Source organism: Trichomonas vaginalis, chromosome II (genome assembly GCF_026262505.1).
Source record: "Trichomonas vaginalis G3 chromosome II, whole genome shotgun sequence".
Classification (NCBI taxonomy): domain Eukaryota; phylum Parabasalia; order Trichomonadida; family Trichomonadidae; genus Trichomonas; species Trichomonas vaginalis.
Window position 1 is genome coordinate 10,977,581 of NC_067204.1, and position 20,233 is coordinate 10,997,813.

Below are 20,233 nucleotides of genomic sequence, written 5' to 3' on the forward strand. Positions count from 1 at the left end.
ATGTTTCATTACTTTATTTTCGATTTTATTTAGAATTGATTCTTCTCAGGCATTTTAATAAAATCCTAAGTAGTTTGTTCTAATTATCAATATTAATTGCAAAATTGATTAAAAAATCATTTTCTAGTTAAAACTGCATTATGTACTATATAAATGTTTCCAAAGTTTTTCAATTTGATATTTCTTTTGATAAAATATTAGAAATTATTGATTGTTCGAATTAAATTATGGACTTTTTAATATTGTTCTCGTTGAAAAGTGAATTATTTTCATATGTTTAGACAACTGTCAAAATCGAAAACTTCATAATTAAGGGTTGATTCACTTTGACCAACTTTCTCTATCGTCCTCATTAAATGGAAGCAGGTTTAGGTTTCGACTTCTCCAATTACGCTCGTAACAAATCTCTCGAGCCAAAGCTTGGCAAGCCACAGTTGCTCTCCACAGGTACAACAATTGCTGCAGCAATTTTTGATGGCGGCGTTGTTCTTGGTGCTGATACAAGAGCTACAGCAGGTCCAATTGTTGCTGTCAAGGATGAAATGAAGCTTCACTACATCTCAGATAATATTTGGGTTTGCGGAGCTGGCATAGCTGCTGATAATGATAATATTAATGCAGTAATTTCAGCAAAACTTCGATTATTCCAAATGAACACCGGCTTACAGCCACGTGTCGATCAATGCACAAATATTCTTGCAAGTCGTCTTTTCCAATACATGGGTTACATCCAAGCAGCTCTTATCGTTGGTGGAATTGACTTCCAGGGCCCACAGGTTTACCAGGTTGCCCCACACGGCTCTTTCAGCAAGCAGCCATTTATCGCTCAAGGCTCTGGTAGCTTAGCTGCTATTTCTGTTCTTGAAAATAGATGGCACAATAAAATGAATGAGCACGATTGCATGGAAATGGTTGCCGACGCTATCTATGCTGGTATTACAAACGATCTTGGTTCTGGTTCCCATGTTAATTTATGCGTCATCAAACGCGAGAATCCAGAAGATAAGCAGTCAAAAGTCATATATACATTTTATAAGGATTATCGTGTCCCACATGAAAATGATAGAAACTTCCGCCTTGAACCTCAAATTAATAACATCGATGTCGAGGTCATTAAGACAACAGAGAGACCACTTACACTTCCAGATGTTCATCTTGAGATTTTGGACGATGCACCAGCTTAAATATTATCTCTAAACGATTTTGATTACTTTATATTAATTTTAAAAAAAAAGTATTGATTTAAATTTTTCCTTTTTCTTTTAATGTTATACAAAGAACTATTTTGGATTTTCATAACAAAGATCAAAAATTTATCTCAGATCTGATCTTTTTGAATTTTGCAGGTATTTTCGTTTGGTAAAAAGTATAATGAGATGTATAAGTGCAGCAAGCTTAATGTTATCATTTGCAGACTTAAAGTTTTTATTTTTACTAAAGGTACAAACACTCTTTAACCTTATTTTTTAAAAAAATGCTAGGGTATTTTCAAGGATCATATCTCCCTATGTATTTTATTAAGCAAGCCATCATTGGGGCAATGCAACAGAACATAACAACCTATACTTTGTAATAGGATGTTAACTCGAATGATCTCTCTTTGGATTGATTATATTTTACAATTTCAGTAAATGTCGTTAAAAACTATTCACAGTAATAGGGTAGCTTTCAAAATGATTGGAACCAAGAATTACGTTTATAAAAGCATAGATTAAAAAATGAAATTTCGATTCGATAGTATCCAACCAAAATTTTTGTTAGATAATCAGATATATAAATTGCATTCAAATGGTAAATGCACAGTTGAAATATACAGTAAATTTGTCAATACAATTTTTGTGTAGAGATTAAATTGCGATGTTAAAATGCATTTATGCAGTTTTTCAGGAGTGTTTTGACTTTTCTTACCGAATTATATTTGTTTGCCAAACAATTACTTGGATTTCATGAGGTTCATTCCAAATTGAAAATTGAAATCTTATCACACTGTTATTGTTTGATATCATAATCAATAACCATTACCAGAAATTTACAAATACACTTAGATACATTTATTATATTGACTTGTTGTTATAGAAATAAAATCATTATTAATTTATCTGCAATTTGTATGATATATATCATTTTTATCATAATTGGTGAGATTTGATTAGCTTTAAGTTGAAGAATGAAAAAAATTGAATATCAGAATCAAAAAATATTGCAAATTTGCACTTCAAAAGGATTGAACTTCAAAGTCTGGATAATAATACAATAAGTTGGTTTTCCAAAAAATATTCGAAATCTATTTTTTCATCTGAAAAATCAAATATTTGATTCTCATTTTTCTTTTTTCGAATTTTTTTTGGAATTTTCAACTATGACTCAGAACAGAAAGAGTATCGCAACTTTATTTAATAGCATATAATATGATGATTCAAGGGTCAGGTATGTGGGGCTTCCAGGGGCTGCGCCCCTTCTAGCCCTAAGAATTTTGCCCAAGACCCAAGAGGAGGACCGAACCCCAGCCGACCAGCCGGTGATAAAAACCAAAACCGTTTTTAAAAAGTGACAGACAACTCCGTTTTTTAAAAGTGACAAAACCGTTTTTCACTATATAAGAGATATGCAAACAAAAAAGTGACAGCCGCATGTTTTAAACTACAAAAACCGCTTTTTAACTTCACTTAAAATGCCACGTAAGCTACGTAAGAATATACGTAAGAGGAAGAGAGCATTGAAACATCCAATAGTAAAACTGACACCACAACAACAGTTGCAACAACAAATGATGAATGACCCCACTATGTTGCAACAAATGTCAAGCAACCCTATGCTTTTAAACCGAGTTATTGGTGCACAGAGTGGAGGTTTAAGAGCGGCACTTTTAGCGAAAATGGCAGGCTATGGTGGAGCTGCAGACGGAACAGCTTATAACCCTCAAAGTCAAATGAATTTGAGTTCACTCAAAAATCAAATAACAGATGTCAAAAAGTCAAACATAGACATACAGAAACAAATAAGTGAAAACGAAAAGAAACTAGAATATGACAGACACACAAAGAAACTCAATGAGTTAAACGTAGAGAAAAAGAAGAAAGAAGAACAACTGAAAGAACTAAGTACAGAGGAATATGCGAAAAAAGTGTCAGAAAAAGCAGCAGAAGTAGCAAAAATGGAACAAGATGTTATAAATTTGAAAAACCATACTACTCAATATAAAGTACTGAAAGATGAAGAAATAAAACAAAAAGCCCTGAAGACATATATGGATAGCGATGAGTATAAAAAAGAAGTTGAAGCAAATGTAAAGGCAGAAAAACTTTTACAGTTGCAAAACCAAACCGTACAGTATGAAAACTTAGCACAAGAAAGTAAAAATAACGACGCAGCCATGCAAAAGGCAATGAAAAGCGCAGATATTATAAAAGCTAATAATGACTGGTTAGATGCCCAAGCCAACGCTAAAGCAGCCCAACTTATAGGGTCAATAAGGACAAAAATACAAGCGGATGAAGACAGTTCAAATGAAGCTTTAATGAATGCTGACTTTAAGAATGCCTTCGAAGCTCTTCATAGTAAGGTGAAACTAGTGAACGACTTCTCATCTGGAAAGAAACTGAAGTCTGAAGGTTTCGACAAAGAGTTAAGAGAAGTAGCACAAAATATGACGAAAATAACAGATGCAGCAACGAGACAGGCAGTTCAAAGTGCCTATGACGCCGTTAGAGCAACTGTTGTGGAAAGTCAAGAAAAAGAGTTACAACAGACCAAAACAAACCTAGTAAATGCTTTCTTAAGAACGAAAAGTCAGGTAGGACATTATGCTGCAGATGGAACATATGTGCCAGCTGGTGGAACTTATATACCACCAAACCCTCCAAGAGAAGCACCTGCACCAGGACTACCTAAAACATTTACATCGTCACATGGACACAGACACAGGCATGCACCAAAACCAACACAACAACCAACAGTTCAAAATCCAGCACAACAACCAACAGTTCAAAATCCAGCACAACAACCAACAGTTCAAAACCCTGCACAACAACAACCACAACCAGCACAGCAACCAACAGTTCAAAACCCTGCACAACAACAACCACAAACAGAGCAAGGACATAAAAGAAGTAGAGAAAAAGGAAACCAAGAATTCTTAAAAATGCTTAAGGATGATTATGGTTACCCAGATACTCTTGACTTTAGTGACAGATATAAAGAAGCTATTAGAAAGTTCAAGGAAGGAAATACTGACCCGAACCTATTTAGCTTTATGGTTCAGCACCAAATGGGATATAATCTTAAACCTGGAAAATACAAGCTCGCTAAGGGATATGATTTAATAGCATATCATCCAAATGACATGAATGAATTTACTCCGAGATATTTGGTGTCAGAGCTAAATGATAATTCAACTCTCTTCATGAAACGCGTAAAAAATAGAGACGGAACGAAAGAAGAAAGGTTTATGAGTCCGGATGACTTAGATAGGGAACTTGTTAAAAACGGTCTCGGAATATATGAAATGCCAGCAGATGAGGTACAAGAAACTCAACAGGAAGAAGTTCAGATACAACCAGACATGGAAGAAATATTTCAGCAACAACAGCTAGAAGAGCCTGAAGGAAACGAACAAGTCCCTCCTTTGGAAACTAACTTCACAGAACTAGATGAAGATTTGGAACAGCCGAAAAATCTTGACCCTCAACAAGTGTATGCGGAGAATATGGAATCTTTCCAAGAGTCTAAGAAAAATTCGGCTGACATAGTAGAAGAATATCGAAAAATGTTCGCCGACATACAAAAGACTCCAACATCAGATGAAAATATTCAGCATAGAATGGAAGTACTGAAAGAAAATGTACGCAAATACAATAATCCTTTTTACTTACGACCATATAACGTTCAATCTTTGGCTGAACTCGGTGAAAATAAAAGGTTAAATTTCAACAAAACATATAGAAATGAAACATTGTTTAAAGTTCATTCAGAACCTAACCAATATGGAAACAAACCTACTTTTGTTTCTGCAGACTATGGAACTACAATGAGATGGGGTCATAAAGCTAATCCGGATAGGTGGTTCATAAACTTACAACCACAATTCCAAGAAGTTGTAGACGCAATGGAAGTGAATGGTGAACCAGATATAGCTGGTATTTTCAGCGCGGCTTTAATGCCATTGAAAGATATGAAACATGCAGATATTTTGGACCAGTATGAAATGAACATGGCTGATGGAAATATAACACCTGACGTTCTAGAACATTTATCTCAAAGAACTACACAGAACCATAGAGATGGTATATTTGGTGAAGAGTTTAGAAAGAAAGTTAGGGAGAGAGAAGGAAGAGAACCTATTGTACATGACCTTGCAAACGAAAGTTTACAAAATGTCATAAAAACTTACTTTGCAGACAATGAACTGAGAAGGGATGAATATTTAAGAAAACTCAAATGGACAGTACCAAATGAAATGTTAGTATTGAAAAACACGTTCCTTGACAAAATAAAACCAACTACAGAAATAAATGACGCAAGACTGAAACATTGGGTAAAAGCTTTCCCATTCACAAAAGATATTATTGGTTACATGGAAAGAAAACCAGAATGGCTACAAAAACATATATTTGGAAACGAGCTTATTCCATATGGACAAGCTCTGTTTGAAGAGCTTGAACCGGAAACTCAGGAAAGAGTCATGCAAACAATACGCGAAGACTCAAATACAAACTATGACAAAATCTTTCTAGGATATAGGTTACCTGAGATGGGCGACCAGAGCCCAAAGGCAAAAAGGACATGGGAAATTTACAACATACTAGGTGAACATGAGGCAAAGATGCAACAACTTGAAGCAGAGGGCAAGTTACCAAAAGCGACACCAAAGAAGAAGAGAAGAGTAGAACAAAGTGAAAGTAGTGAAGAAGTAACTTCATCTAGTGAAAGTAGTGGCAATGAAGGAAAAAGAAGAGTTAAAAACTCAGTCAGGAAGAAAGTAAAGCTTGGTCCGAGTGGGTTCTATTATGACATATAAATCCAACTATTCTATATTTTTACCCATATGAAATGTACGCCGCTCAGAATATAACGCCAAACAGTTTTGGATGCCATGAACGGAAATGTTTCCGAATGGTATAACGAATGCGACAATGCCATTAGAAGGTCAGAAAATAGTTCCTGGAACTTACGAATATACAACTGCTGTTTCTTATGGAAACGTAGGTGAGTTTGGAGAAGGTTCTTCAACAACAGTAGATATTGCTTGCGACAGGTTTCATATTATTTCTATTGACAACTCATTCTTATACGTGGAACAAGACATTGAAATAAAACCTTCTGCCAAGTTGTCTGACAAGAAAGGTTGCAATGGAATTTTCTATGTCGGATACCAATATGCTCCAGAAGTTTTCATGGGATATAAGATATATTCTAACTCTGACTTAGTTCAAACAGTAACATGGGCAAACTATGAATGGTTCGCTTTGAGAAACTCAGTACAACCACAAGCTAGAGAACAAACAGACCAGTATGCAACTATTGAGAAAATAAGAAGACTTGATCCTAACGTTCCAGGAGTTTATGTTAACCTTTCTGGTTCAGATGGAACTGCTGCCACTAAAGTAAAACTGAAACTTAGAGTTCCTTTGTCATCTTTCCTCATCTTCAGGTTTTAAGATACTTGCCAAACTGGGCAGGAAAAATTTCTATCGAACTTACTCCAAGCAAAAATAACTTAGTCATTGCACCAACACAAGACCCATTCACTATTACAGACGTAAAGGGAACAAATCAAACGTCATTCGCCAAATTTTGCAAAGACAAAGTTGACTTAGACTTTGGTTTCTCAAACTTCAACAATGAAGTAAACTATTATTTCAATGCTGCTGGAACTGCTTGGGACACAGTTAAGTTTACATGCGAACAGTTTGAATGCAAGAGAATAGAAAGCAGACTTGCAGTCTATATGTTGGACCCAGATATTTCAAATGCTTTAGCTGCCAAATATATTGCAGTTCCACTTATGTTCCCTATACACCAAATATCTGTCAAAGACTTTGCAGGTGAAGTTGGAAACCAAAATCCAGGAGCCGCAGGTGCAAGAACAGATATTGCTTTAACAACTGCAATGAAAACATGCAGATACTATGTTTGTACTGTTCAGACGAACTATAAATGACTATTCTTGTTTCTACAACCCTGGTATTAAATATCATATAAACATAGATGGCAAATATTATCCAAGAGAAGAATATTCTACAGTTGAGGATATGAGGTCATACAACTTGACATTAGATGCTATGAACTTTAACAACAACTTCACAACAACCATTAACCCTGAAATGCAAAGTTCTATTATGCCATATGTGAAAGTATGGACTCATACAGGAGGTCAAAAAACTCAATATACAAATGGAGACCGTTCAAACTTTTGGCTTGGCATTCCATTTGCTGACTCAGAAGACTTTATGGGTGGTATTTCAACTGTTGGTACTGTACAAATACAATATACTGGTGACAGAGACGGTCCAGATGAATTGAAAGCAAAGAAGTTTACAAAACCAATAGCACTTTTCACGGAAGATGCTCTTTTGAAGATTCGTTCGATGAAACCTGCTGGGGCTCCTCAGATTGGCATAACGACAGCTTCCATCGAGCAGATTTTGGCAGCAGGTCAGTAAGTTGTTCTTGAACTGACTTCTCTCCGTCAAATATTGACAGTACGCCAGTTTTGACATAATATTGTATTATAAACTTTCCTTTAGTAATATCTGTAAGTTTTGAAGTTATATTTTTGTCTGCTTCAAGAACTTTCACCATTTCAGTTATACCAACTTTCTTTGCTTTATGAAAATATTTTGGTTCAGCAAAGACTGCTATTCTATAACATTTTCCATTGTTTGTGTAAAGAACTATTCTGTCAATGTATTTGTATTGTTTGTGAGTATAAACTTTGTTTTGCTTCAATTCAAAGAGATATCCGAATACGTCCATCTTTTTATTCTAAGTAAAATGTCATTTCCGAAAAATAGAAGCGTAAGTGTTTCAAAAGGTTTAATGGCGGTGGCAGATGTGAAGTTAAATTCACCAACTCAAACAAACAGTCAAAGTGTTATTGTCAATGTCAAAGACAGAGATGTTGAAGTGGGGAAACCATACGAAGACGAAGATGTATAACAATTGTTCCTGTAAAAGAACCAACATATCCTGAAGTTAACAGAGACTTAAGTTCTGTTGCAGATATTCGAAATGACTACCAACAACTGAAAGACAACTTCAAACTCAGGAGAAGATTTGTCAAGCTTTAAGTATAATGTTAAACTTGGTCGAACACAACCCTGTAAAAGTGAACTCATATGTCATTGCACCTCATGAAGTTTTGAAAGAACTATTGAAACTTTTGACAGAGGCAGACGATATAAACATCAAAGAAATAGAACCCGACATTAGTTGCTGTGGTGTTTCATATAATGTCATTGACAAGATATACGTTATGAAAGGAGGTGAAACGTTGAACTTAAAATATAGTTTCCCAGACGTTATAAAAATATTTGACGACCACAACATTTCATTAAAATTTATTTGCTAAGTAAATGGCAGAAGACATAATGGTTTATACTATTACGACTAAAAACCCTGAGTCATATAATTCTATAACAACAAACTTACAAAGTCCTCAAGGACGATATTGTAAACTAACCTTAAACACAATGACGACTAAAGCCTGTTTTGCTCTTTTGACACCAGAAGACTTTATTGTTGTGAATGGTAAAAAATACTCCTTTGAAGATACTTACTCAGATATACCACCACAGGTTTTGTTGACTTATTTAATACTTTAAGTACGGTGTAACATGTGCTGCAACTAGAGCAGGTTTCATTATGTTTGGATGTCCGACTGAGTTTACTATAAACGATATGAGCTATAATACAAAACTTATTTCTGGTTTTTACTACCAACAGTTTCCTATAACAGGAAAAAGTGTCATACAAGGAATGTCTATTCCATTGACATTAAGCACACCAATCTTATATATTGTTTCAAACTTAGGTTCAAAGTGTTATTCGAATGTCGACAGAAACTATTATGACCAAAAGATACTTATGCGTATAAACAATACTTTCTCTGCTGGTTTGCCTATTGTTCATTCGAATGCAGAATTTTCACCTTAGTGAACTCAAACACTTTGGCAAGTATAACGTTGACATTAGTTGACGCAAACTTTGTTTCCTGTAAAACTTTTATGTCCTATGTATTTGTCAATGACGGCAGAAAGTTTCGAATTGGAAGATGCAACTGGTGAAAGTATTGTATTACAAGAACAACTTCAACAACAAATAGCTCAAGAACAACAAATGCAACAAATGGAACAACAAAGTCAAGAATAAAAAAATAATATTTTTTTTATTTTTATAAAAATGTACAGAATAGATGTTTCAGATTTTTATGACTTCCAAGCATTCAGAAATATGTGTCCATTTAGAGACTATAACAAAGCAGTCGAGAATTTGAAACGTTTAGTCATTATTGTTGACTCTGCCCCAGAATGTTATGTCATGAAAGAATGGATGTTGTCTTTAACAAACCAAGAGCAACAATAGTGTCTGAACAAGAATGTAGACAGAAACTTAAGAAAATAAAAGTCGTACAAGTTGGCATGAAGATGTTAGATGCTTGGGATATCTTATTGTCAAAGTTAGAAGATTTTTCAGTTCGAGGTATAAAGTTTATACACCTTCTCCAAACTTCTATTCTATCTTCACTGGATATAATATGAACAAGTAGAATGGAAAGAAAATATTATAGAAGCTTGGTTAGACCATGTCAAAGAAATTATATGCAATGGAAACGAAAAATTATGAGTATATCTTATGTTGGTTTGCAAACATCTTACAACATCCAAGTGCTAAAAATGAAACTGCTCTCATTATAATTGGAAAACAAGGAACTGGTAAGAACACATTCTTTACAGATATTTTGTGCAAACTGTTAGAAGGTTATTCGAATCCGAATATGACAAACTTAGAAAACATCTGTGGCAAGTTTAACTCCTCAATAGAGAATATGAAACTTATAGTTTGCAATGAACTTCAAAGTATAGATACAACAAAAGTTTTGAACTCAGATGCTTTGAAGAGTCTTATAACAGACAAAGTTGGAGTTGTTGAAAGAAAGTATAAAGACCAAAAGTTTGTGAAAATATTGCAAACTTCATTATGGTTTCAAACAATGTTGTTCCGATGAAGTTAGAAAGTTCTGACAGAAGATATGTAGTTGTCAGAACGTCAGATTCTCATATGCAAGATACAGAATATTTTGACGACTTAGCAGAAACTTTGACATCTGACTTTTACAACCACTTGTTCTCATACTTTATGACATTAGATATTTCTAAGTTCAATCCAAGACAAATTCCACATACCGAAGAGAGACAAACATTGTTAGAAGCAAACAAGAGTGTATATGAACTGTTCATAGATGAAACTGACTTTGTGTCATTAGATGAAAGTCATTGTACGATTCGTATAAACAATATTGTCAAGAATATGGTTATATGGCAGCTTCTAAACGAACATTCTTGGCAAATGTCAAAAGTCTTTTAGATGTTCAGAATGGTGTATATACAAAGAAAAATTTTTCTGAGTAAATTTTAAAAAAAAATATTTTTTTATCCGATAGAAAAGATGACAAAATTCATCTCAGTAAACAAGTACATGTCAGGACTTAAAGAAGAACTAGACCCATTCACATATTTGAATGTTTACTTCTACCATTTTGAAAAGTCTTCATTCAGCAAAGTTTGGAACATCGAACCAGTTAAGTTTGCTATTGTGACTAAAAATGGTGCGAATTTGAAGACTTAGACATAGAAGGTTTGTTAGCAGTCAAAGAAAGTTTTGACAGAAGGTTCTCAAAACCTTAAAGAAGGCAAAGCATACAAACTTGTTATACCTTATGAACCAAAGAAAGCAGACGACTATGAATATTATGAGTCTAAGATAGTTGAAGTTCAAGGTAAATTGGGTAAAAGATTTTAGAGTCTAAGCCAGTGTTTACTCCTAAAGAGGAAGAGAACATTGACATTGACCCAGAAATGTTCTAAAAATAAAATTTTATTTTTACATGTCAAATTTCTTTTTCTCTGGAACTGGTTCAGGTTCTTTCTTCTCTTCTTCTACTTTCTTTTCTTTCTTTTCTTTCTTCTTCTTTTCTGGTGGAGTTATGTCAAATTTGGCGCAACTATATTTATGTAAAAGTTCTTTGTCCTTTAATAGCTCATCTATTCTGTTTTCTATTTCATCTTCAAGAACAGCGCATGTGTCTTCTTTGCATTCTAAGAAGTTTTGTTGGACTTCATCTCTCCAAGAGGCGTCATCTCTGTCAACAAGTCTGTCATTGACAAATTTTAAGACTGCTCTGCTTAATGTTTTATGGTTCTTGTCATATTCCCAGAAACAGAACTTTAGAACAAATTCACCTTTCTTGTTTACACTATGTAAGATTTTATGGTCGACAGATGTTTTGCTGTCGAAAAGCTTGTCTCGAATATAGATAGCGAAATCGCTAGGCATTTTCTAAAAGAAAAAATTTTAATTTTTCTAAAAAATATTAGAAAAAAAGTTTGCTGACATTGACAAGAAATTTGAGAATGTTTTAAACAAGAACAAGGTGAAGTTAGAAAATGCTCAGATAAAGCCTATACATGAAAAGTTCTTATTTGCTCAGAATGGTATAACAGGTCTAATCTGCACCACCTGGTCGGGTAAAGACTTTCACTTATCTTAAAATGGCTGCACAACAACAAGAAACTAGATGAGAAGAACCCATTCTATGAGTTAGTAGTCATTTGTTCGACTTCTGGTCAATTTGACCAAACCGTCAATTCGTTCAAAGATATTATAAAGAAGTCTAAGTTAGTATGTATAAAGGATACTGAGTTGTTAGATTGGATAAAGAAGTACCAAAGAAGAGTTTTGAAGTATAATGCTATAAATGAGTATATTAAATTCTAAGTTTAAAGACCCAAATGAGGAAATGCAGAGAATATTAGAGAAGAAACACTTCAGAAACAAACAGAAAGAGATAGAATACATTTCGAAGAAATTGCAATCTTACGATTGGAAGACATACCCTCATAGATGTCTTCTTATCTTAGATGATTTCGCCTCTCATCCTTTGTTAAAGAACAGAGAACAAGACATGTGTCGAATTCTTAAGAAGCTCAGACACTTTAACATCTCAGTCGTAATATGTGTACAGACAGCAAAGAGTTTAAGTAAGGATGTTAAAAGAATACTTACTGACATTATACTTTTCCCCGGATTGTCCGAAGACGATTTCATGGAACTTATGAAAGAGTCCATGGCAGGTAAGTTTGACAGACATGAACTATGGGAGAAGTACAAAGTCATACAAGACCCTCATACTTCTTTCAGAATTCATATCTACGCAAACAAAGTTCAAATTGTAAAAAGTCAATAAAAATAAAGAGTTCATCTACCCTACTTGTTTGAAGTTGTCAAAATACTCTGTTATTTTTTCTTTCAGTAGCGGTAAGTCTTCTTTGAATGTAAGTATTGTACAACCTTTCATATCATAGTGTGTTTGAGGTAACGTATCTTGAACTATTTGTTTCACATCTTCATTTGGGGTCATTGAAATCGGTAAGTTTTCGCGATAGAACCAATTTCTGTCAGATTTGTAAATCTTAGCAAGGTCGTAAAAGCTTTTGTTGTTTCTTCTGACTAAATGCAACATAACCATATCTTTATCTTCTTCATTTTCCATCTCTTCAGTATAAATCATATACTTATAGTTCTTTTCCTTTCCTTTTGGTACCGAACGTGGTATTCTTTTCTGAATGCTTTTGTCTTTTGCTTCAAGCTTGTTCTCTAGCTCTTCACGTTCTTGTCTATGAATTTCGTCAAGAAGTCTGTAAATATTCCAAGCATAACGAGGCGAAGCCCACATTGCAACAGCATTTACAAGAAGTCTATGTACATAATATCCTCTCAAGCCGTTTGGCAATTTTTCACGATTTTCGTACGGAATCTCTTCTCTCGGTTTTCCGAGGGAAGCAAGCATATGAGGAAATTCTTCTAAAAGTTCTTTTGTCTGTTGGTTTTCAAACCAATGATATGCTTGCTTTGTAGAACGAAGAGCATTCAAAATACTTTGCATTTGGTACATATCGTCTTTGACCGAACGAATGAGACGGAGTTGTTTGTTAAACTGTATGTACTCATATTCTTCATTTATAGCTTCATGAACGATAGCAGTTGTTGTGTTCTCTGTTGTTGACATATCTGTCTTTACATACAAAATAAAAAAATAAATAAAAATAAAACTAACTTATTTTTTCTGACTTTCACAAAAGACCAAAATAAACGCTTTACATGTATTTTTCAGCAACTTCGTCAAATAATTTTATAGCTTTATCTATCTCATCTACTTCAAACGTTTCTTTACCTTTTATGGGAGCACCATACATTTTCTCAAACTTTTCAAGTAGTTCTGTTTCTGCAGCTCTCATATCATTAACAAACACAACCTTGACTCTATTGACTGTACTGTCATATCTTTGAGTATATATTATATGTTCTTCCTATCTTATATCTCTTTGTATTGAAGTCCTTCGGTTTCTGAACGATATAAAGTAAGCCTTCACTGCAACGTTCTGAGTCGAATGAACCATATGTTATGAAGTTATATCCAACAACTGGGTCTAACCATAACAAAACTATTGGTATAAGACTTTTGTCGATGAGATATGCTGCAGTTCCATAGAATCTTACCGATATCATAAGCTCAGGATTTCTTGTCAAAATTTTCTGAGTTGAAGCAATTCTAACCCAGTCCTTTGTTTTCTTTCCAGATGGAAATATAATGTCTGACAAAGAATATTTGTTGTATTTCTTTGAGTATCTTACGTTTAAATCACCTATTCTAACCAATTTGGTGTCATTGTCTATCTTTCTAACTGTTTCAAACTCAATGTTTGACATATATGTCTTTACATACAAAATAAAAAAATAAATAAAATAAAACTAACTTTATTTTTTCTATCTTAAGGAAATTCATGAAATTTGGTCATTTTTCAATAAAAATATATTTTAGGTGAAGCCCACATTGCAACAGCATTTACAAGAAGTCTATGTACATAATATCCTTTCAAACCGTTTGGCAATTTTTCATGATTTTCATACGGAATCTCTTCTCTCGGTTTTCCGAGGGAAGCAAGCATATGAGGAAATTCATGAAATTTGGTCATTTTTCAGCAAAAATATATTTTAGGGTAGATGGTTAGATCTAACCTGTTTTCTCACCTCATGAATTTTCATGATTTCTTCGTACATGTTTTGTCAAACATGAACGTAAATGTTTTGTCAAGACTTCTTCGTAAATGTTTTGTCAAACATGAACGTATATGTTTTGTCAAGACTTCTTCGTAAATGTTTTGTCAAGACTTCTTCGTAATGAGCGTAAATCAGACAAAAATAATGTTTAGGGTAGAAGGTTAGATCTCACCTGTTTTCTCACCTGTTTTCTCACCTCATGAATTTTCATGATTTCATCGTACATGTTTTGTCAAGACTTCTTCGTAATGAGCGTAAATCAGACAAAAATAATGTTTAGGGTAGAAGGTTAGATCTCACCTGTTTTCTAACCTGTTTTCTCACCTCATGAATTTTCATGATTTCATCGTACATGTTTTGTCAAGACTTCTTCGTACATGTTTTGTCAAGACTTCTTCGTAAATGTTTTGTCAAGACTTCTTCGTAAATGTTTTGTCAAACATGAACGTAAATGTTTTGTCAAAACTTCTTCGTACATGTTTTGTCAAGACTTCTTCGTAATGAACGTATATGTTTTGTCAAGACTTCTTCGTAAATGTTTTGTCAAGACTTCTTCGTAATGAGCGTAAATCAGACAAAAATAATGTTTAGGGTAGAAGGTTAGATCTCACCTGTTTTCTCACCTGTTTTCTCACCTCATGAATTTTCATGATTTCTTCGTACATGTTTTGTCAAACATGAACGTACATGTTTTGTCAAGACTTCTTCGTAAATGTTTTGTCAAAACTTCTTCGTAATGAGCGTAAATCAGACAAAAATAATGTTTAGGGTAGAAGGTTAGATCTCACCTGTTTTCTAACCTGTTTTCTACCCCAGTTATTTTATAAGCGTTTCACATGGTAAACGTTATTTTTTAAATTTTGTGAAAACTCAACGGTTTGACACATGCCCTAAAAATTATTTTACTCAGAATTTTGTTGCTGAATTCAGCAAAAATAATGTTTAGGGTAGAAGGTGAGATCTCACCCGTTTTCTCACCTGTTTTCTCACCCCAGTTTTTTCACAAGCGTTTTACATGAATTGTACGATGTATATTTGAAATTCTAAACAGTTTCGTAGCTTCTATTCTTCTTTTAGTACATCGAATGTTTTAACGATACCGAAAGTTTCTTCTTTATACTTTTCTTGACGTCAGATAGAAGGAAATCTTCTGCTGTTGGATAGTTTTTGTTCAGAAATGCTAACATGTCCATTTTATCTTCTGCTGGTTTTTCTGCTTCTTTCTTTAAGTCTGCATAGTCGTTTCGCATACGTTCTATCTCTTTGACGGAGTAGTTATATTTCCTAATTGCTGCTTTACATTTAGAACATTGCGGGTTCATTTTTGCGTTATATTCTGAAACCTTACCTGCTAAAACAACTAAGGCGTCAATTGCTCTCTTCATCTCAAAAGCTGCTGGTTTTATCTGTTTGTTCCATACTTTGCCTCTTCTATCTTTATCTCTTATTTCCCAAACACATTCAGCAACTAACGAAACAAAGTTGTCGTAGGTCTTAAATTCTTCAGATTTATATATGTCAGAAACATTCTTATATACCATATCGCAATCTTTGTCCATAACCTTATGGTTGCAATGAAAACCAAGGAATTCATAATTTACCTTTCGTATGAACTTCTTTATTTCTACTGAGTCAGTTGGTTTCACTTCAATTTCGTCGAATTCAGGAATAGTGAGTTTTTGTTGCTGAATTTCAGGTAGTTTAGGCAAATGGTCAATAATGTCCTGCATTTCATAAAGATATTCTTCATTTGTTTCATCTTTCGCACTACAGTCTAAATTACTTGTTAAAAGTTCTTGCTTTATCTTCTGGATTTTTGTTTCGAAAGTATATGAAGAAGGAATGAAGTTTTTCATCTCTACCAACATAGATGTTGGATTCATGACTAACGAGTTTGGTGCTGTTGTTTGAATTGTTGTTGTGCCGATTGTTGAAATCATATCTTTTATACAAAATAAAAAAAATAAATAAAATAAAACTAACTTTATTTTTTATTTCGGGAAAATTCATGAAAATTCAAGAGGGTAGAAATGAGGGTAGAAATGAGGTTAGATCTAACCATCTACCCTAAACATTCTCGTAAAATACAAAAAAATACAAAAAAATGACACTTTTTCATTATATAACTGTTATTTTTTGACGAAGTGAAGAGTAACACTTCGTCAAAAAAATCCCTGAAATCATATCTTTACATACAAAATAAAAAAAATAAATAAAATAAAACTAACTTTATTTTTTCTATCTTAAGGAAATTCATGAAAATTCATGAGGTGAGAAAACAGGTGAAAAAACGGGTGAGATCTCACCACTTCACCTAAAATATATTTTTGTCTGATTTACGCTCATTACGAAGAAGTCTTGACAAAACATTTACGATGAAATCATGAAAATTCATTTACGAAGAAGTTTTGACAAAACATGTACGAAGAAGTTTTGACAAAACATGTACGAAGAAGTTTTGACAAAACATTTACGAAGAAGTTTTGACAAAACATTTACGATGAAATCATGAAAATTCATGAGGTGAGAAAAGAGGTGAGAAAACGTGTTAGATCTCACCTCTTCACCTAAATTATATTTTTGTCTGATTTACGCTCATTACGAAGAAGTTTTGACAAAACATTTACGTTCATGTTTGACAAAACATTTACGATGAAATCATGACAAATCATTTACGAAGAAGTCTTGACAAAGCATGTACGATGAAATCATGAAAATTCAAGAGGGTAGAAAACAGGTGAAAAAACGGGTGAGATCTCACCACTTCACCTAAACATTATTTTTACTGAATTTAGCAACAAAATGAACGAGGTCAGGATGTATGTTGCTGAATTCATTCATAACACCCTTTGTAAGCTCATAAAATGCTTGTTTTGAGGTCGAGCCACTTTTGGCTCCACCGTATTCTTTCAACCAAAACTCAAGAATTTCCTGCATGAATTTTGTATAAAAAGCAACCGCCGGAATTCAGACTGTTGCTATATTCTTCACAAAATGCCTTATAATACTCTTCCCAGGACTTATTTTCCAACAACTTTCTAAAGTCTTTCCTAAACTGACTGACTGACGGCACAAAGTGGCTTAACGAAAACATTAATATATAAAATTCATGAAAATTCATGAGGTGAGAAAACAGGTGAGAAAACAGGTTAGATCTAACCTCTTCACCTAAAATATATTTTTTGGTCCGGGAACAACTTTCTCTCAATTGGAGCTGTAGCATACTCTTTGCGTAAACGGTTCAGACCTTCTTCGAACTCTTGGTCTCTCTTCGATTTGGATTGAGATTGGAATTGTTGGGGTGGAGCTTGCTGGAACATCCAAGGGTTGGGGAAGTAAGGCATAGGCTGAGGAGGGTAGTTCGGGAAGCCTTGTGGTGGGTAGTAACCTTGAGGTGGAAATTGGTAGTAATTCGGAGGTACTTGCTGGAACTGAGGTGCAGGGGCTGGTGCTTTAGGTTCCTCTGGTTTGGGAAGGCGTTCAGGAAGAGGGACGTCGGACATTCGTTTGTGTCCTGTCGGAAGGAAGAACTCTTCCTGTCGGAAGGAAAATTTTTTCCTGTTGGAAGGAAAATTTTTTCCTGTTGGAAGGAAAAACTTTTTCTGAAGTTCGACCAAAAAGTTCTCAATTTTCGAAAATTTGAATGGTTTACGGACGGACAACTGGAAGAGTTCTTCCTGTCGGAAGGAAAATTTTTTCCAGTTGTCGGGAAAATTTTTTCCAGTTGTCGGGAAAATTTTTTCCTGTCGGATGGAAGGACTCGGAATGCCAGAAGGATTTGACGAGGCAGTTTACCTAATTTAAATTAACGAAAACATTAATATATAAAATTCATGAAAATTCATGAAAATTCATGAGGGTAGAAATGAGGGTAGAAATGAGGTTAGATCTAACCATCTACCCTAAACATTATTTTTTGGTCCGGGACCAACTTTCTCTCAATTGGAGCTGTAGCATACTCTTTGCGTAAGCGGTTCAGACCTTCTTCGAACTCTTGGTCTCTCTTCGATTTGGATTGAGATTGGAATTGCTGGAACAACCAAGGGTTGGTGGGACGTGGGACATTCGTTTGTGGCTTAACCGTCAGACCACCAACGATAAAAATCTCTGCTACTAGCAGTACTTTTACTGACAGTAGCAGTACTTTTACTGACAGTAGCAGTACTTTTACTGACAGTAGCAGTACTTTTACTGACAGTAGCAGTACTTTTACTGACAGTAGCAGTACTTTATCGTCGAAAACCCTCTCAAATTTTCCTTTTTACTGACAGTAGCAGTACTTTTACTGACAGTAGCAGTACTTTTACTGACAGTAGCAGTACTTTTACTGACAGTAGCAGTACTTTTTCTGACAGTAGCAGTACTTTTACTGACAGTAGCAGTACTTTTACTGACAGTAGCAGTACTTTTACTGACAGTAGCAATGGTCGAGGTCGAACCTACCGACGAGGCAGTTTACCTAATTGAAATTAACGACTGCGTAAAAGACTACTTGCGCAAGGTCATGAAGCCCAAGGTCAAGTTCACCACTATTTCTGGAAGGGCTGCCTTGAATCTCGAGATTTCGACTGGAATTCCAATTGACGTACCAGACGGGACAGCCTACGACGACATAAAGCAAGCAAAGAAGGAAGCCATTATAAAGTTCTTTGCCAAGCGTCCTTGGATACAACTTCCAAACAGAGAGAGTCCAATTCCACGAATTATACAAATTCTCAGAGCACTGTTCCACTTCTCGGGTCAGCCGTTCTACATAACCTCAGAAGGCGACATCCAACCAGTTCAGTAAACATCTCATTTTAACTTCACTTTTTTATGTTTTTTGTGAAAGTGTCAAAAATAAATTGTTTTCATGAGTTTTCTACGATGTTAGAAAAGTGGTTAGAAAACGTGTTAGATCTAACATGCTAACATAAACATTATTTTTCAATACTTTTTCAGCACTTTTCCGTAGTTATATATGAAAGACAATTCGAGATAAAAGTCATAGTACAATGGAATAATATGTTGCACACCATTGTTGTGAACCAAACTTGAAAGTCAGAGAAACTGTTACTAGGTGGTTCGTAGAATTTAGAAGCAAAGTCATAAAGGTCCTTACCAATACATAGAAAACTATTGTTGCTTGAACTGAAACTTGCATGACACATAACATTTTGAGGGTCAAACACGTTTCTATAAACCATCAAATCTGCTGGTGGAAGTATAAATTTAAATGGACCATCTGGTGGTAATGGTTTCGTTCTGGTTTAGTAACCGAAGAAATTGTTCCCAAGAACGTTTGTCTACTTTCCAAAATAAAAAACTCTGTATCTCTTGAGGGTTAATTTCAATCTTTTGAAATGAAACGGTGGAGTTCATCTTGTCATATTCTAGTTTCAGATAGTATGTTCCATTTAGTAAAGAGTCGTATTTTTCTTGAAATTCCCAATAATATTTGTTCATTTGAGTTTGAAAGTCATTTAGAGTTTTCTCAAGACTTTCGTCTGAACGAACTGTAAAGATTCTCATTTCGGCAAATTTGTCTATTAGACCATCAGAACCTTATACTGCCCATGAAAATATACTGCGAACATAAATGCGTTAGTTCTATTTGAAAACAAAACTCTTCTAAATCCTATTGCCTTTGCATCTGAAGGACTTTTGAAGCCAACGAATTGGATAGTCAAACCTGTATGCTCGGGATGAAATTTCTTCATCTGAAATAGTCCTACCAGCATTTGTAAAGATATAGTCTAACGGTTTTGTATCTGCTACTTTTGTTCTTTGTTTTTCAACCTGAAGCATTTAATATATGTAAAAATATATTGTTTTAAAATGGTATGCCATTTCATATTTCTCATCTAACAAACAAGTTTCCCAACGGTCTTCTCCAACAAACTCAGCGTACATTTCA

The 20,233-nt window shown here is 34.4% G+C and overlaps 7 protein-coding genes and 4 pseudogenes across 11 annotated transcripts, besides 1 other annotated feature; 5 read left to right on the forward strand and 6 right to left on the reverse strand.

Annotated features, from left to right (window-relative positions):
* Window positions 1-213: 213 nt before the first annotated feature.
* TVAGG3_0523980 (threonine-type endopeptidase protein) lies at window positions 214-2,103 on the forward strand (the record flags this gene model as incomplete). Its single annotated transcript, XM_001313724.2, has 1 exon — window positions 357-1,184. One exon carries the CDS (start codon window positions 357-359, stop codon window positions 1,182-1,184), a length of 828 nt encoding a protein of 275 aa, XP_001313725.1.
* Window positions 2,104-4,969: 2,866 nt separating this feature from the next.
* Window positions 4,970-20,233: part of a mobile genetic element that runs on past the window's edge.
* On the forward strand, window positions 6,092-6,939 carry TVAGG3_0524000 (annotated as a pseudogene). The gene has a single exon. A coding segment is annotated over exon 1 (848 nt).
* Window positions 7,004-7,661, forward strand: TVAGG3_0524010 (annotated as a pseudogene). The gene has a single exon. A coding segment is annotated over exon 1 (658 nt).
* On the forward strand, window positions 9,995-10,628 carry TVAGG3_0524020 (annotated as a pseudogene). The gene has a single exon. A coding segment is annotated over exon 1 (634 nt).
* On the reverse strand, window positions 11,101-11,370 carry TVAGG3_0524030 (uncharacterized protein; the record flags this gene model as incomplete). The annotated part of the gene is made up of 1 exon (XM_051237334.1): window positions 11,101-11,370. A coding segment is annotated over one exon (270 nt), but the record flags the coding sequence as incomplete, so codon positions are not given.
* TVAGG3_0524040 (protein of unknown function, DUF4106 family) lies at window positions 12,017-12,463 on the forward strand (the record flags this gene model as incomplete). Its single annotated transcript, XM_051237335.1, has 1 exon — window positions 12,017-12,463. One exon carries the CDS (start codon window positions 12,017-12,019, stop codon window positions 12,461-12,463), a length of 447 nt encoding a protein of 148 aa, XP_051095159.1.
* On the reverse strand, window positions 12,479-12,961 carry TVAGG3_0524050 (KilA, N-terminal/APSES-type HTH, DNA-binding family; the record flags this gene model as incomplete). Its single annotated transcript, XM_051237336.1, has 1 exon — window positions 12,479-12,961. A coding segment is annotated over one exon (483 nt), but the record flags the coding sequence as incomplete, so codon positions are not given.
* Window positions 12,994-13,285, reverse strand: TVAGG3_0524060 (KilA, N-terminal/APSES-type HTH, DNA-binding family; the record flags this gene model as incomplete). Its single annotated transcript, XM_051237337.1, has 1 exon — window positions 12,994-13,285. A coding segment is annotated over one exon (292 nt), but the record flags the coding sequence as incomplete, so codon positions are not given.
* On the reverse strand, window positions 13,374-13,785 carry TVAGG3_0524070 (annotated as a pseudogene). The gene has a single exon. A coding segment is annotated over exon 1 (412 nt).
* TVAGG3_0524080 (organellar and viral DNA polymerase type B) lies at window positions 15,647-16,277 on the reverse strand (the record flags this gene model as incomplete). Its single annotated transcript, XM_051237338.1, has 1 exon — window positions 15,647-16,277. A coding segment is annotated over one exon (631 nt), but the record flags the coding sequence as incomplete, so codon positions are not given.
* TVAGG3_0524090 (uncharacterized protein) lies at window positions 17,502-17,840 on the reverse strand (the record flags this gene model as incomplete). The annotated part of the gene is made up of 1 exon (XM_051237339.1): window positions 17,502-17,840. The coding sequence occupies one exon, from the start codon at window positions 17,838-17,840 to the stop codon at window positions 17,502-17,504; it is 339 nt and encodes a 112-aa protein (XP_051095163.1).